At 51.2% G+C, this 17,663-nt stretch overlaps 1 protein-coding gene across 4 annotated transcripts in view; it reads right to left on the bottom strand.

Annotated features, from left to right (window-relative positions):
• Positions 6,401-17,663, bottom strand: part of IKZF3 (IKAROS family zinc finger 3) — a 95,935-nt gene continuing 84,672 nt past the window's right edge. For 3 of the 4 annotated variants that reach the window (XM_005653923.3, XM_013979701.2, XM_013979703.2), the window contains one exon: positions 6,401-13,181. In XM_005653923.3, coding sequence (XP_005653980.1) covers positions 12,478-13,181 — 704 coding nt within the window. In that variant the 3' untranslated portion in view covers positions 6,401-12,477. The remainder of the gene's footprint in view (positions 13,182-17,663) is intronic. The other variant, XM_021067034.1, reaches the window with a different exon arrangement.

The following is a 17,663-nucleotide window of genomic DNA, read 5'->3' as shown; positions in this document are numbered from 1 at the left end:
TTGCCGTGAGTTGTGGTGTAGGTTGCAGAAGCGGCTCGAATCCTGAATTGCTGTGGCTGTGGCATCGGCCAGTGGCTACAGCTCTGATTCAACCCCTAGCCTGAGAACCTCCATATGCCTCGGGTGCAGCCCTTAAAAGACAAAAGACAAAGAACATTTGAGAAATCTGAAAAAGACTTTAGAAAAGGAAATTCCCCATAATTCCCCCTTGCTGAGGATGAGGAGGACCCAGGCCTTGGGAGAGGGTGATGCAGGGCCCACGTGCAGGCGGCTGGTCCTCAGTGGCCTGCAGCACATCATAGACACCGGCTCCTGGGGTAGTGTGGCTGCTGTGAGCCTGGCACCAGGGTACAGAGCTATCCCGGAGAGCACCAAGGGCCTGTAGGAGGGTGTAGCCACAGGGTTGGCCTCCCTGCCTGCTCAGGTGTGGAGGGCAGGGAGGGCTGATGCCAACTTTCTGGACTCTCAGAACAGGTGGGCATGATTCAAGGGGAGCCCACCTCTTCTGGATGTCCTGGGCGGGGCATCCTGAGAGACAAACTCTGGCCGGTTCCTGCTCCCTCTGCTCTACAGACATCCTATTCAAGGAAACCTGCGCAGCTTCCAAGTTCATGGGCGGAGGGCCTCTTGGTACAGTTCTGAGAGTTCAACATTGGGTCACTGACCTTGTCTGGCTCCTTCCTCTTGCTCTGGTGCCAGGCACACAGAGAAGGGAGGGAAGGAGAGGGAAAGGAGAGAGGCAAGAGAGCACGTGGCCACTCAGAAGGATCCTTCTGAACTGTCTACAAGAGCAGTTTTCTAGTAGTTCCCTGGAGTCCACAGGTTCCGGCAGCGGCTGGGGGGCAGGTTGAGTAGGAGCGCTACCTTTATATCTGGGAATTTGGTTTCATGGTATATTTGGAAAAAAGGCTTCCACTGCTAAACCACTAATCTGGTCCAGCAGGCAGGAAAGGGGACCCGGAGAGGGCAAAGGTTGGCCCAACTTGCACAGTGCAGGGTGGGTCTTTGGCAGAATCTGTTTTCCTGTCCTGTTGGCAGAACCTCAGCTTTGCGGCTTAGGTGTGAGGTGTGCAGTGACCTCTTAGGACAAAGGACTCTGAGCTTCCAGCTGGGGTGGGGAGATGGGAGAGGAGGGAAAAGAGGGCGTTGGATCTTGGGAAGATGATGTTGCAGACTGGTGTCTAGAGCTATAAGGGAGGCGTTCCCATTGTGGCTCAGGGGGTTAAGAATCTGACTAGTATTCATGAGGACGTGGGTTATATCCCTGGCCTCGCCCAGTGGAGTAAAGATCCAGTGTTGCTTCAAGCTTGCAGCATTGTTTGCAGATGTGGCTCAGATCCTATGCTGCTGTGGCTGTGGTGTAGGCTGGCAGCTGCAGCCCCAAGGGGACCCCTAGCCTGGGAACCTCCATACGCCTCTGGTGCGGCCCTGAAGAAAACCAAAAAAAAAAAAAAAAAAAAAAAAAGGACTATAGGGTAGTGGGTGATCCTGAGGGTTGAGGCTGAGGCTGGTCCTCAGGAGTCCCCAATGATCTCCACACAGGAAAGTGTGCTGGGAAGTGGGGACCATTTGGGCCGACAGGGGTTGTGTGTGTGTCCTCTCGCAGGGCTGTGTCTGCCCCAGGGAAGGGGCAGGCTTTTCTTTACTGGGCACCTGGAGGGTTATTTAGCCAATGCTGTGTTTTCATGGTAAGCCGTATGTTTTTAGCCAGGGTACGTCTGTCTTAGGGTGGTTTGGGTGTGACTCACCGAGAGTGGCATGCCAATGCCACTTCTTCTTCTTCTTCTTTTTTTTTTTTTTGTCTTTTCAGGGCTGCACCAGTGGCATATGGAGGTTCCCAGGCTAGGGGTCCAATCGGAGCTGTAGCTGTCTGCCTATGCCACAGCCACAACACCAGATCCCAGCTGTGTCTTCAAGGTACGCAGCAGCTCTCAGCAATGCAAGATCCTTAAGCAACAGAGCAAGGCCAGATAGGAAACCGCATCCTCATGGATACTAGGCAGACTCTTAACCTGCTGAGCCACAACGGGAACGCCCAATGCCATTCTTTTAGGACCACCAACTGGATCCCCCTAGAATCTCTGTAATGGAGCTGGGCCCTGTGGCCCTGCAATTTGAAGGAAAGCTAGCTGTAGACAGGAACAGAATGAGCCAGATCCATCCCACAGACCTCCAGCCAATGGGCACGTGTTCCTCTGCATCTACCTGCCCAACTCCGCCCTGAGTCAGACCCAAAACAGTGTAGAAGTGGGCATTCCTAACAGACAGAACCTTCCCCAATTTTCCAAAAGATTCCAGGCTCTCTCCTTTCTCCCAGCCTTGGCCCATCCACAGCCCTCTTACACCCATCGATTCCATACAGGTTCCCGTCTTTTCGTTCCCTTCTCCCAAGCTGAGCCATCCGTCCCACACAGCTAAGGGATGAGCTGCGGGTGGGAAGGGGCGGCTGGGAGAGTAGGAGTGGGGACGCACGCGGGGACCCATCCAGCAGTCGCTCTGGCTCCCCAACACTTGATCTGCACCCACCGCTCGCTCTTCCTCCCCCTTCTCGCCGGGGAACAATCCGGCCCGTGTGCAGTCAGTGGCAGTGACCGGCGCCAGCCGAGCAGTTGGGGAGATGCGGTCGCCGGGCTCGAGGGAGCCGCCTCCGGCTCTGCGGCGGAAAAGCCTGCCGGCTTTGCCAGGGGGCGAGCTCCGGAGGCCTGACTTTCAGCACATCCGGCCCCGCCAAGGCAGCCGAGGATGCGTCGTCTATCCTCTGGCCTGACGAAGGAGGCTCGCTTGGGGCCACAGCAATGAGCCCATCCGTCGCGGGGCAAGGGGGTTGATTTGCTCTTCGCTGAGAGCCTGTGGGCCGGGTGGAGGCCTCTAGAGACCAGGCGGGTGGAGGAAGGTTCTGCAGGCCACAAACAAGCACGGAGGATGCTTCGGGGGCGAAGGCGGCGGTGGGCTCGGGTCATCCAGCTCCTTTGGACCCGCGCCCCCGCCTCCCGACGGCCTGGGCCGGCTCAGCCGCGCGGCTGCAGCGACACCCAGTGGCTATGGTGGGAAGTGCAGGCGCCTCTTCCTTGGTTCCCGCTAAGGTCTGTGCCGCTAGAGGTTCCCACTAGTGGTTACGGACGGGCACTCCCAGGAGAGAAGGCCTCGCTTTGCAGACTGCCCCACGCGGCACTTCCCCTTCCCCTCCCCCAGTTTCCTCCCCAGCAGTCGCCCGAGTGCTGGGAGATCCTGCAAGGCTGCAGTGCCCGGAAGGGCGGGGCGTGGCACAGCAGCGGCGCTGGGCTGTGACCCTGAGCGGTTTCACTTCTGGATCCTGCTTGGGGTGTGATGGGAGAGTACCCGGGCTGGGGGAGGAGGGGGGACACGCGGCGTGCCAAGGTCCAGTGCTCGGGACCCCGAGTGAGGGATGGCGTTTCACTCCTGGGGTGTCACGCAACCCACGCTTTCTTCCATTTTCCACCCCCACCCCCAAGTCCCATGGGTTCCACTCGGCTGTCCCCGGAGCTGCCGCTGCTCCTTAGCAGCCGCCGCCTCCGCGGGGGCTGTCGACCCCCGGAGAGGCCCCGAGCGGCGTGGGCGGCAAGAGGAGCGAGCTGTGAAGCCGCAGGCAGGGGGTTAGGCTGCGGGCTGCTGAGACGCCCGAGCTGTTTCTCAGAAGTGCAGCTGCCCCTCCCCTCACACCCCCCTCAACTCCCACCTCGCACCGCACCTCTTCCCCCCTCCGCCCGACCTTGGCTTTCCTCTCCCAGGCACCCCCAACCCGGGAATCTGGTGTCTGGGTTTATGCAGAGTTAAGAGGAGGTCCCGAGAAGAGGCCAGGGGCCCGGACCCGACCTCAGTGCCCATATCCATTGTCACCTTGCTGTCCCCATGCCCCGCCCCACCCCACCCCCACTTTGTGGGCCAGGGCTGGAATTTTATAGAATGGTTTTCTCTGACCACTTGAGAGAATCAAAGGCCGCCGTCACTCTAGCTCCGGCGCCCCACCTCCCTCCCAGTGCCTGAGTTTGGGGGAGAGAAAGAAGAAGGGCCAGAACCATCTTTCTCTCCTATTCTTGTTTCTAGATTTGGGGAAAGGCCTGGCTGGAGCGCGGGGTTGAGGCCAGGTTGCCTGTTGGATCCCTGACTCTAGGGGGAAAGCAAAGCCCAGACAGGGACGGCAGGGTGCTCAGGGGCAGGTAGAGAGCAGCCGGGCTGGGATTGGAACCCAGGAGTCCAAATACTCAGCTGGCGTCTGCACAAGGCCGGCCTTTGCTATACAGAGACTTTGCTGGATTCACTGATTCTGCCTGCTTTCCCCCAACACATGCACACACAACCCCCTCCCCCCCACACACACACCCAGGAGTCTAGAGGAGAGCAGTCAGTGTCTGTGAGTGAGAGGGAGATGGAGGTGCTGAGAATGGGATTCCTGTGGGGGTTGCATGGGGATGGAGCCCTGGGAGGACAGCCTGGAGGAGGAGGCAGCATCTGCCCCCCTAGTTCCCATCCCCCAGCTGCCCCCAGGGCTGTGGTTTATTTGACTAGGCGGCTCTTCTGGGGGGCCTGGGGGGTTTGTGGGGGAAGGAGAGGTGATGGGAAAAGGCTGCTCTGGGGCTTCCTGCCCCCTCAGTCCTGGGGAAAGGGAGGGGCAATTTACATCACCCGCAGGCCCTCTAACCTCCATTCTTTCCACTGAAGGCTCCTTCCTTGGGTGTGCTCGTGTTATTCTGGGGGAAGGTCTGTTATTTTGGGGGGAAGGGAGGCAGCTGCCTACTTCACAGGTCAGGACGGAGTTAAAAACAAAACCGCAACAAATTCAACACCCCGTGTCCTTCAGGGACTTTCCATGACACCTTCCTTCCCCCCTCTCCCCCAAGCCAGGGAGCACCTCCCCAGAGGGCCTCCCCACCCCAGGTGCAGTGGCTTTTGGCTTTTATGCAAACAACTGTCTGCCTGGGAATGCTCGGGTGCCAGACCTTGTGTCCTGGCCACAGGAGCTCCTCCACCCTCCCTCAGTGTTCTTGGCCTTCCCAGAACTGTCACCGTCCCCTCCCCAACTCTTCCTTGGCCTCTGGATTCCAGGGGATGGGAGGGAGGGAAGGGAGCTAGGTCCTGGTCCCCCTGCCTGCTCGCCTGCCTGCCTGCCGGGTGGCAGTTGCCTGCAGGTGGAGGTTTGCACCGCAGCAGTGAAGGGCCTGGTTGTATGGAGGGAGGGGGGAGGAGGAGGGTGCAGGTGTGGGGTGGCCGCCACAGCCGGGCCCACCGCCCTCTAAAGCATCAACGGAGTTCCCGAGAATGATAAAGGAAACTGCTCAGGCAAGAAGGAAAGCCATTCAGCCCCAACCCCAGTGCCAGCCAGCTGTGGGCTCTCTCCCGGGCCCCCCTCTGTTCTCCCTGGGCTGCTTCTGCTTTGGGAAGGGAGTGAGGATGTGGCAGGGCACGTCCCCACCTCTCCAAGCCTGAATGTCAGCAACCGAGGGGTCATTTTTGACTGTATTTCATGTTCCGATTCCCAGTGCTGTTCCTTGCCTCCTGCGCTTCGTGTAGAGACTGGAAAATCCTCTCAACAGTGGCGCTGAAGGGAGCGAGAGGGTGCTGAGCACAGGGCCAGCAAAAGCCACCACCACACTGGCCTCCTGTTAGCTAATCCCGAGCTTCCTAAACCGCAGAGGAGGGGAAAGGAAAGGTGTTCCGGATAAGACTGAGCAGAAGCCCAAACCACCTCTCAGACGCTTTCCTGACCTTTTCTCAGACAGATCAGAGGATATTAGGACAAGAAAAGAGCTGTTTGAGCCACTGGCCCTTCTCCTAGGAGTTTCCCCCAGCACCTGAGGCTTGGGTCTCCAGGTATTGACGGACGCATTTCAGGGTGGCTGAGTTCAACTGCAAGTTGAGCTGCCCCGTGTGGATATTTCTGAGACCCCAGAGATGGGAAAAATCAAGACCTGCCTATCTTGTAGGAAGGATCCTTTCTGGGAGGGAGGGTGGGTTGCGGGGCAGTGGCTTAGTTGAGCTTGTCAAGTCCAGGCTCTGGGCTCCTCGGGTTCCCTTAGTGAACCGAGGGCCAGGGAAACCAGAGCCCCACCACGGGGACATGGTGGCCAGCAACAGGATACCCATGGCAGGTTCAGCAAGGCAAGATGTTTTATTTCAATGATAATTCTGTTTATCTAGATAGCCGAACTTTAACCAGAGGGGCTAAATTAGAAAATATTCCAGAATTCTCTTGTGGTGCAGCGGTTTGAGGATCTGGGCATTGTCACTGTTTGGGTCAGTGCTGTGACACGGGTTTGATTCCTGGCCTGGGAGCTTCCATATGCCATGAGTGTGGGGGAAAAAAAAAGCTCTTCTTAGGAGAGAGTTAAAACCTTCCATTTTCTGACAGCAGCCGCTACAAATGATAGGCAGGCACAGTGACTAATTTTAAACACATCAGTATTTTTTTATTTTTCAGTGTAAAAAAATCAAACACGATAAACTTTGAAAAACTAACAGCAGGGTTGTTTTTGATGCAGGAATGCTCTCGTTACAGTTCTGGCAAGGTTAGCGTGGCTACATTTCAGAAGCTAATTCTTTACGCAGTCTCTACAGAGGGGTAGGGTGCTCCACTGCTCCAAAGGGTTGGGCTCCAGGTAAAATTCGAGAGTCAAGAGGGAAGGTCATTGCTGGGCAGGGAGGGCATTTCTGAGAAACCCAGACGAGAGGGCTGTGTGCACAGGCTGTGTCAAAACCACTCGGCAAGGTCTCCCTCCCTCACTCCTGGTGGGAAGGCCACCCTGAGCCCCAGACCACGTTCCCTTCTCTGCCCCCGCCCCCACCCCGTCCTTCTACAGACAAGGGTCATCCACAGACCACACGTGTGGTGGCTTTGGCAACCAGAAATTAAAAATAAGCTATGGTTTTTCCAGTAGCCAAAATGATCCCTCACCAAAGCTCACAGACTGAGAACTTGAGCATGCAAAACCACAGTCTGGGTGAAGGGATGTCTGCTTTTCAAATGACCTGCTAATTCTTTGCAACCCACAGTAATTTGGTTTCTGTGAACCCACAAAAGCAGGCCCACCAGAAAGGTCCTTGTCTGCTAACCTGGAAAAGTCCTTGTATAAGTGAGTCACCCTGGCAGTGGGATCAGTCATTCTTTAAGGCTGCCCCATTTTAGGAGAGGAAGAAGCAGAGTCGCACCTACATTCAGAATACGAAGCAGGCCCCAGAGACACACGGCATGGGCTTGCGAGAAGCGGGGTGGGATCCTGGGACCGCCCTCCAGGCTTCTTAGAGTGGGGCTGAGGGAAAGATGGACAGTGAGGACCCCTCGAAGAAACTCTAAATTGCTTGGAGACTCCATGGTTGAGGGCTCATAAGACAGCGAGGGAGCAAAAAGCTAGGCTCCCTCCCTGGCTGCAAAGCCATGAGGTGTCTGAGCCGTGTGGTTCACACACCTGGGTGCTAAGGGTTAGCAGAGTCTTGACTCTTAGGCATTAAAGCAACACGAGGGAAACTCTGTGTTAGAGATTAGTTCCACTGGCAAGCGAAGCACTCTTATGGTCCTAGTACGGCCTTTGAATATTTTCCATAGTTTTAACTCCAGACACAGTACACATAGTGGAAAATTTGCAACAAAATTGCCCCCTTCCCCACCCCTCCAAACAAAGTAATGTTATTACCCCCAACTACAGAAAACCTCACAACCACCTTGGGAGGTAGATACTGTGATGCCCTTAACAGTTTAAAAATCAAAACACATTGTAGTTTCAAATAACAACTCGGTATCAGTGGATAAAACAGTCACTCTTGTCATATTCAGAGGAAACTTGCATTCTGCTTCATCAAAGTGCAAAGACCCTTTTCTCACGTTGATGGCCCGGCGTGGTACAGGCTATACACAGCTTGGGTAAACAGAGGCACAGTCTTGGGCTATAAGCTCACAAAAGTTGAAAGCCCGTACCTCTCTTCCAGGCTCCTCCGTCCCAGTCTCCAGCCCCAGGTTCACTGATCATTCTTAGAACTGCTCAGTCCGTTTAGGCTTAGAGAGAACAGAATCCTTTCCTCTGCAGGGCTTAGGTTGAGCATTTGGTTTCAGGTCAAAATTTCCCTCTTTGCAGGCACTTAAATCCCAAATCATTCTGCTTTTCTGAACTCTGCCTATAGTGATTCTCTGAACTATACTTTCTGTTTGAGAATAAAAAGAGCTCCTAATTCTTTATATGATGAGACAGATCACTCAGTAACTTGTCTCTTCTGCACAGCCTGATTCTGTTTTCCAGGACAAAACTGTCATCACTCTGTTTTCTTTTTGTTTGTTTGTTTGTTTTGTTTTATTACAGTTGATTTACAATGTTCTGTCCATTTCTGCCGTATAGCAAAGGGACCCAGCTATATAGAAACACACACACACACACACATATATATACATTCTTTTTCTCACAAGTGATTAGATAGAGTTCTCTGTGCCATACAGCAGGATCTCGCCGCCCAGCCACCCTGTTTTCTTTTCTTGAGCTCACAACTCCCAATTCTGAGTTTTTGTGAAATGCCCGGGCACTCTGAGGACTCAAATCTTGGCGTCCTGGGGCTTCCAAAAGTCCGCTAGAGACCAACACAGCTGCTCTCAGCAGGGTACAGGTTAAAACTAGGACTCTAAATACTAAACATTTAACACTTCCATTGCAGTCTCACCACTTGTCCTGGGATGTGTGTGTATCTATCTATACATACATCAAAAGCACTGCTTTTTTCCCCTGAAAACCTTCTAACCTTACATTTAACAGGGAAAAAAAGCAGGAGAGGAGAGTAAGAACAGCGGTGCAGAGACCACTTGGAAAAAACTTTAGGTTGACCTGAGATTTGTAATGAACACAGTGTTTCAACTGAGTAGAATGTTGTGTTTTTAAACATTTCTCTTTGCAAAAGAAATTTGGGGTCATTTTTGCATCTGGGCCTGGCCAAATGTTAAGCCCTGCATTTGAAAGGGGAGATATTTTGTCACTGACAAAGTCAGAAGCGGAGTCTGGAACAGCTCAGAATGGGTAACAGAGCGTACGATTTGCTAGCTGCTCTGTGTCAAGGCTCATATCTTTTTGGGAGAATGACTTAAGGAATGGAAAAACTGGTAGATTCATGTCTTTTTTTCTTCCCCTGCTGCTGGTGGTGGAAGGTCATGCGGGAGACTTCTCTTTGTCCTCCGCCAGGAGGGACACCTAGGCAACGCTTCGGGCGGCGCTGAGGATGATGTGGGGAGCCACCTCTTGTCCTGTGCCGTCCTCACCCCAATCCTGCCACCTTGGCTCTAAGGGAATCTTTCAGGGGTTCGGCTGTTCCTCAGATTTCTGCCTCCTGGGTGTGGGATGGGAAGCCTGGCTCATAAGAGGGTTGCTGGGAAGGCCTACGAGGCTCACGTTCACAGGGACTCTGGCTGAGAATGGAAACGTGAAGCTGCCACGGGCGCTGACCGTCCAGCGGGGTCAGATGTGAGACGTGCCCGGCCCTCCTCGCTAAGCTTCTTGCTAAGGTTCTCCTTCACCTTCTTCCCACGCCCAGCGGGGGAGGCAGTCGGGAGACCAAGGCGTGCCTGCAGCGGCAAGTGGTTACCTGTGTGGTGGTAACCCCTACACACCACCTGGTTCACCTTCGAGACCTAAGTGGGCGGAGTTTCCACAGAGCCGTTCTCTCTGGACTTGATGTGTCTCCACTTAGGCTCGGCACGCTACAGTGAAAGAGCAGCCTGGGTGAGGGCTCACCCCACTCGGAAAACTGACCTCAGAAGAATGGAAGTCACTCGGAAAATCCATTAGTCACAGAAAATGAAGGTCACGTCTACAGAGTCCCCATGGTGGTGGGATGGGCTTTAGTTCCACTGACTTCAGGTATAGAAGCTGCTGTCTTCCCACCAGCCTGGTGCCAAAGCTCCCTTTCCCTGCCTTTCCTGCTGATCCTCGCGTCCAAGTTCTCTTTCTCTCGTCCCCTGAAGAGTCAACGGGATGTGTGATATTTCAAGACTCGATGAGACAGCTCCCTTGCCACAACGGGCACAAACAAGCTGGTGGAGGCTGGAGTCTAGGATTACGGACGTACAGTGAGGGACTGAAGACACCACCACGCCGGAAGACGTGTGTGGAGTCTTTTAGCTGCAATCTCAAACATGTTGGGACTGTTGCCATGGAATTTCACAAAATCTTTTTTTTTTTTTTTTTTTTTTCCTGAGACAGACGCCACGCTACAAAGAAGGATAAGCCATTTGTGCAGTCTGAGGTGGAACATTTTAATTACTGGCAGCACATAAACGAGTTGAGTTGGAGCCTCATGCATAAGCCCTTTCGAAATATCAAGGCAAATACATAAAACGCTGATCTACCGGGAATGTGGGATTCTTGGCTCCGGTAGAACTGTTCACACAGCTGACTCTGACTCTTTAGTTTGTAAATAGGCTCCATCAAGTTGTCCCTGGAAGCAGAAGTCATTTTCCCTAACACAAGTTCTTAAAAAGGACAAAAAAAAAAAAAAAAAAAAAAAAAAAAGGGCTTTGGCAAGCAGCTGCAGGTGCCAGTTTGTATGTACACTTTGGGGCAAGATCAAAATACCTTCCTGTGTTTTGTTCTTCCCCATCATCCCCTTCACACTCACAACTCAGTGGTTACAGGAAAAACTTAACAATGCTACCATTTTCACACCAAAGAAATGTGAAACGTATATTCACATAATACTCTTAGTACCCATACGTTAAGAGGTTTAAAAAAAATATACTGCGGTTACTGCATGATCACATCAGTTTAAAGCTGGGAAGGACCTTAGAACACAGAAATCCAAGTCCTAATCCTACGGTCGAGAAAAAGTAGTTTTGAGAGTTAAGTGATTTGCCAAAGTCGTCCCGCTCATTAGTGCCAAATGTGGAATTAGTAAACAGATTTTGTGACCCCTGTTCCAGAGCTAATGTCACAATGATCACAGCCCTCTTCCTTGATAGCCTGTCCTCCATACTTAATGATAAAGATGACTGAGGAGCCTGCAGAACCAAGATCGGATTTTCAGAAACCTTTGTGGACTGCAACAGCGCCACTGAAAACGGGGGTGGGGAGGACCCAACGGGCCTGATCAGGGAGCACCTGCCAGCAGAGGTGGTCCCCTCCCCACCCCATCCTGAAGCTCAGCTTTGATCAGGGTGTCCATCCCTGATGCCTTTCCTGCAGGGAGGGGGAGACTACGTCATACGTTTTGGATCCTTTGGTCGTTTTTGGTCAAAAAAATCATTGGCAAGTTTGCTTTGGGTTTGGACGCCACTTCTCCGTGAAGAAGATGGAACACTTTGTGGGTGGTTGTTCCCCCCCCCCAACCCCCTGGTGGTTCTGCTAAACCTTTTCCCCCTTGGAACCAAGCCTGCCAGTCTTTTCTTTTTGTGTTTTTAGGGTCACAGCCGTGGCACATGGAGGTTCCCAGGCTAGGGGTCAAATCAGAGCTGTAGCCGCCAGCCTATGCCAGAGCCACAGCAATGCAGGATCCGAGCTGCGTCTGCAACCTACACCACAGCTCACGGCAATGCCGTGATCCTTAACCCACTGAGTGAGGCCAGGGATCGAACCCGTGTCCTCACGGATGCTAGTTGGGTTCATTACCGCCATGCCACCACCACGGGAACACCCAGCCTGCCAGTCTTGATGGGAGGAAATGGATGCCATACCCACAGTGGACAACCTCCTGCAGGTCCAATGATGGTCTATATTTAAACCATTGGTTCTTCTGATGTAGAGTTGCTTCTATACAGGAATGGTTTAACCCAAAGCAGCTTTTAAGTGGAGACGGGTAGATAAAGAGTAGAAGCAGAAGTATCATCAGATAGCTTGTTTTTTTCTTCTCGTGTGATAAGTGGGTCTGATGCTCAGAGACTAGGGGCTTCAGTTATTCATAATGCAATTTTTGGCTGTTCTTTTCCTTACCCTTGGACTATGATCTGGGGTGGTGGGGGTTATGTCCTAACCCTTCAGCCTTATGTGAAGTGCAGAAGGCCAAGGCTTCCCAGCAATGTCAGTCAGCTGGTGGGCTTTTCTTCTCTGTGGCCCTGGGCATGTGACTAAGAGGCTTTTCCACATGTGGCTGATGCTTTTCCACATGTGGTTGATGTATCTCAGAAAAAGGGTCTCATGCAGCACAACCAGGGGATGCTTCCAGTTGGCAACAAGCTCCAAGGAATGCCTGTTCTACTGCTGCAAAAGATGATGACCACATACGTCGCTGGCTTTTAAATATCATAAAATTCAAGTTCCTGGGGGGAAGACAAAGGGTTCCCCAAACTAGGAACACGATGTCTCTGCAAACAGTTTCTAAATGGGGACAGCGTTTCTCTGCTGCCCACGTGAACGTGATCCTTTGGACACTAAAAATGGTGTAGAAAGGGGTTTGGAACTGAGTTTGTTTTGAGCGCAGGTTGTTCGGCGAGGACATTATATATCGGCCTTCAAAAATGATGTTGAGTGCGCAGGTGCCAAGCGTCTCCGGGCCTGATGTTCACTTCATCATGGCTCTGTGTTCTCCTCTGGCTATGTGCGAGGAGAACTCATAGCGATCGTGGCTTCGATATCCACACATGTTACACTCAAAGGGGTCACGGAAGCCGTGGCAGCCCATGTGAATGGTGAACATCACGTAATCCAGGAAGAGGACGCGACAGTGGTCACAGCGGTACACGTCCATCACCTCCCCTTCTTTGTTGATCACTTTGATGGAGTCCCTCGGGCAGATGGGCGGGGGCTTGAGGAGTTCATAAGAGCGGGGGACCTCCTTCAGAAGCGGCATCCCATTGCGGGCCCGGGGAGGGACCATGTGATTTTGCTGGTAGATGTGATTCTGGCGCTCCTCGTGGTTGCTGTCAGTGTCCGTGGAGTCGTGGCCACTGTTGTTGGGGGAGAGGCCTCTTTCAGAAGGCAGGTTCTTCTCTGGCAGGTGGACGTTCTTCTTTTCCAGGTCCTGGGGGGCACCGTTCGGCATCTCAGCTCGGGTGAGGGCTATGGGATACATGCTGCTGATAACGGGGACCATCTCCGAGGTGGGAGCAGGTGGTGTCTGGACCAAGGGGCGCAGGGCTTCAGCACCGAGATAGCTGATGGCGTTATTGATGGCCTGGTCCATCATCCGGGTCTGAATCATCTCGTTCTCTTTCTCGTACATGTAGCTGGGGTTATAGCTGACGTCAAAGCAGTGGCGCTTCTCACCTGGAACAAGGGAAAAGGAAGAGTGACAGGAGGAACGACACACAGGCAGAGAGTTCGTAAAATTATTTTCTGGAGTCCTTGAAAGGGGAAGAAGGACCCTCAACCCGGGCAGAACCGTCCCACGTGGCACTGAAGTCTCAGGGGACAGTGGCAGATGGCACATGTGTGGACAGTCAACATAACTTAAGCCAGCAGGCGAAAGGGGGCGTCAGAGATGTCATTAAGTGGAGGCTGCAATGTGAGTTGTTTCCACTGCTCAGGTCAGAGGGGCACTTTGGAGAAAAGGTGCAAGGGAACAGGGGGAGAGGGCTTAAGAGGGGGCGAGGGAGCTGCTGGTGCTCAGGAGCATGGGGCCTCTGCGCTTCCACTGCCCATGCATTCTTAGCCCACAGTCAATTCCCGAACTCCTGGTTTGCTTGTGCTTTTCTGCTTGTAACACTAGGGAGCCAGGGGGCCGGAAGTGCTGCAAAAAGTGGGGATGTTATTTAAAAAGCTGCAGAGGCAGAAAAAATAGCCCCCAAACTCCAAGTCCCCAAACACATCCGTCATCAGACTGGCAGATTGAAGTAAAAGAGCTTCATACATAGAGAGAGAGGCTTTCTGGAGGAAAGATCACGAGGACCTTTGTCTTCTTTAGAAAGTGTGTTCTTCTTCTTCCCTTGCTTGAAAAGATGTATCATTGATACATACGTGATCATTAGGACTTACCTCACACTTAACTGAAAAATTTATTTGTGGTCACCCTCTCCTACTTCTCATGTCAAACTGCTGAGAAATTTTGAAAACAGAGTTTAGCCACCTTCAGGGCGTGTGGGTGTTGTGTGTTAGAAAACAGAGGCTCTCTGGCCACAGGGAAGGCAGGAGCGGGGTCTGCAGTGATGGCAGATGTGTGCTCCATGGGGAGTGGCTGGTGGAGGCAGAGAAAACAGGGCAGGTGTGTCAAAGGCTGGAAGGGCGGCTACGAGTACTGCTGATGCTTTTTTATCTCGGAGACACTGGGTTCTGAGAGATCTGCTGAACCACCTCCTCTTTTCTCTGACATTTCCTAGGCATGCTGTGCTTCCAAAACTTGTCCCTGCCACACATGAAAGGGGCTGGGGAGGAAAAAAACGCAAGAGGACAAAAGGGACTGGAAGAACTCGTTTCTGCTGAGGTGTCCCCAACCTAGGGGGAGAGAAATAAGACTTGGATGGATGGAATTGGAGAAAAATAAATGTTAAGGGTTGTGAAAGGGCTGCGTGGCTTTTTATTTTATTTTATTTTATTTTGTGCTAAATGCCATATCTGAGACATTCAACAGGGAGATGTGTAGCATGTCTTCCTGTAAAAAGAATTATAAGGCAAGAGCAGGGTGCTTCGGTATATTTAAGTGTTAAGGGAATGCAGAAAACTCAGCAGTACCTGGGGAAGGGACAGCATTCCTGGACAAGCGAAATTCTGAGAAGGGTCTTGATGAACTGGTAGGATTTAGATTTTCAGAGAGGCCGAGAGAAACCTGGTTGAGGGTTTTGCACGAATGGAGACAGAGAAGTGGGACCTTCCAGGCCATGAGCAGGGAGGAGTAATAGAGTCTGACTGTAGCCATGTCAAAAAGTATGGACTAAAGCATTTCTCGAAGGTCGCCTGTTCCTCCACATTCTGCAGTATTCACACCCCAGGGCAGAGTGGGTTTGATGGAGCCTCATCATTACTAGTTATGTGACCTTGGGCAGGTTACTTGACCTGTCTCTGGCTGTACTCATGTCAAACAGGGCTAATAATTATGATTTACCTCAGCTGGCAAGTGCTTAGAACAGTGCCTGGCACAGAGAGAGCACATGGTAAATGCTAGGGTTTGTTTTTTTTTTTTTTAAACTTTGAATCAGCTTGCTTCTCTTTCTTTCCTTTTTTGCTAAAAGAAATTAGTTTTTTTTTTCTTTTTTCGCTTTTTTTTTTCTGGTCTTTTTAGGGCCGAGAAATTTGTTTTTTAAGGAAACTTTATATCACGAACATAAACGGAAAACCAGAATCACCTGCTGCAAACAGAAGGTAATTATGAAAAATAAAGACAACGAGACAGCAATTTATTAAATTTTGATCAGATACTGTAAGCACCCGGAGACAAAGATGCCCTCTCTTTGCTAAAAATAGAGATTACTGAGTGTGCAATTAGCGTTGACAATAACTAGCATCTAGTTAATTCTAGATCTTTCTCCTTGGTGTAACAGGGAAGACTGAAAGAGAACTAAAAAGAAAATAACTTTCTTGGCCATGGGCATCAAGGTTTTCAAATGCCCTGTGAGCCTCCTGGCACTCTGCCTCCGACATTTGGGGACATATTGAAAAAAGATGACACAGTGGGCCCACATGATAGGCCTTCTAAATGACCAACCGTAGGACGAACGGCAAACCTCTACATGCCCCTGAGCAAGACAGGCTTTGGTCAAAATGTTATTTTCAGGATATTAACGTAACAGCCATGTGTAAGGTGGACCAGAACCACCAAGCAATCAGAGGCAGAAAGAGCAGCTAAAAGATTTGGTCTAATCAGATGGGTTTGTCCGACATCCCCACTACCTGAAGGCCAACCTGACAGTTTCCAGACAAATACCTGAGAGGAAAAACTATGCAAAGAAAATCACTGGGCCTTGGCAACTCATCAAAAAGGAACAAAAACACAGACCTTTGCCAAGGGAGGCAGTGGTTCTTTTCGACTGCCAGGTTGGCTATGTCTTTGATCGGAGCTGTTTGGAAGAATGAGACAGGGGACCTGAAAGGTGGCCAAAGACACAACTATTCATTCCCCTCAAAGTGACCCAGAAATGATGGCCTTTGGTTTCCCGGCCTTTTCAAGGCTACTGAGAATTTTCCAGTGTGGCTAGCGCTACTCCACTACCCAAATCCCAGGGGTCTCCGGGAATCTTTTCACCTAAGAGAGAAGCTCCAGAAGGTTTCCAGGATGAGGCAGGCACATCACAACCTCCGCTTTGATCCTTTTTTTTTTTTTTTTTGCCCCAAGAGTTTGTTTGACTTAACGAGGCCTACGATTTCACCATCTACACCACCTGCAGCACATGTCAGAAAACAGCTGAGTGCTCAGGTTGTAAGAGGCAAAAACAGCAAGAGGAAAATCAAGCCCTGGATGAGGGGAAATCAGTGACTGAGTTCTGTGGTTAACGCAGACCATTGTTCATTGTGAAGGAGATGGGAGAGCCTCAGATCTTCACGTGCACGTACCCTGCACTCATCAGATCCCCTCATCTCTGAGTTACGGTAACTTGAGTAGTGCAGATGATTATCAGTCACCTGTAGACACGATGACTCAATGTGTATGAAACTCAGAAGGGGTGAGCTACAGTAATTGAAAAGCCAACAGCTCACGTTTCTTTAGTAACACACTCATAAAAAAGGTTAGTCAAACCACAAGAGTGTAACTGCTCCCAAACCTGCACGGAGCCTCTAGTCCAGGTTCTAGTCAAAATCGTACCACACCTTTGAATGATTAATGAGAGCAGCTTCGGGCTGAATTAGAGGTTTTCTTCCAGTGAAAACACTAATGGCAACAGCAAGTGCTAAGTTTAGAAACCAAGGCTGCCCCGGTTGGGCCATGCCCGACCTGTCATTCCTTGGAAAGGTGTCAATCCCTACTATCCAGGCTTTGGTAACTCCAAAGGGAGCAACTGCCTGACCTGAACTGCTGCAGTGTGGTGAGGGCATACGGATGTTGGTTTCGAAGGGCCAACTTGAAAGTACAGAATCGTAGCCTAGAGCAAAAAGGGACCCGAGCATGTGGATTCAGACTTTTCTGCCTTCGGATGGAGGGACAAGATTCGCCACTCTAATCTGCTTACTTCTGTACCTCATGGTACTCAGCGCTGTGCCTTACGTATAATACTAAGAAGAGCTACTATTGACTGAGTCCCTACGATAGACTCAGTGCTGTCCTAGGTACTTAGCACACTGTCTCCTTTTACTTAAGATGAATTATCATCTCCTAGTCGATGAAGAACATAAGCACAAACCTGCCAAGGTTGGTAAATGGAGAACCAGGATGTGATCCAAGGGCCCATGACCTTGGTATGTGTTTGAGCATCAACTAGTGTTTCCTGGCTGCTACCCTGTCCATGGCTGCACAGTCCCACCACTAGCAATGACTTCAGATTCTCTGCTGGGATGGTTCCAATAAGCAGTAGAAAAACAACTATGCATTGTTCCATATGGACTAGTACCATGCATTCAAGAAACAGCTATGATGTGATGTGAGTTGTGATGTCCATAAAGTGCTTAACAGAGTTCCTGGCACATGTAAGCACTCAATTGGTGGTAGATCTATTATTTATTATTATTATTATTATTATTATTAGCCTCATACCATGTTAGGTGCTTTGAAGAATACAAACTTAATTGCAATCCAATAGAAGATGCAGCATTTATGCAATTTCATTACAAATCAGTATCTTTTTTTTTTTTTCGGTCTTTTTGTCTTTTTAGGGCCACACTCGC

This window comes from Sus scrofa, chromosome 12, assembly GCF_000003025.6.
Source record: "Sus scrofa isolate TJ Tabasco breed Duroc chromosome 12, Sscrofa11.1, whole genome shotgun sequence".
Classification (NCBI taxonomy): Eukaryota; Metazoa; Chordata; class Mammalia; order Artiodactyla; family Suidae; genus Sus; species Sus scrofa.
The sequence above is the reverse complement of the archived record's forward strand: the minus strand, read 5'-3'. Positions and strand labels throughout refer to the sequence as shown.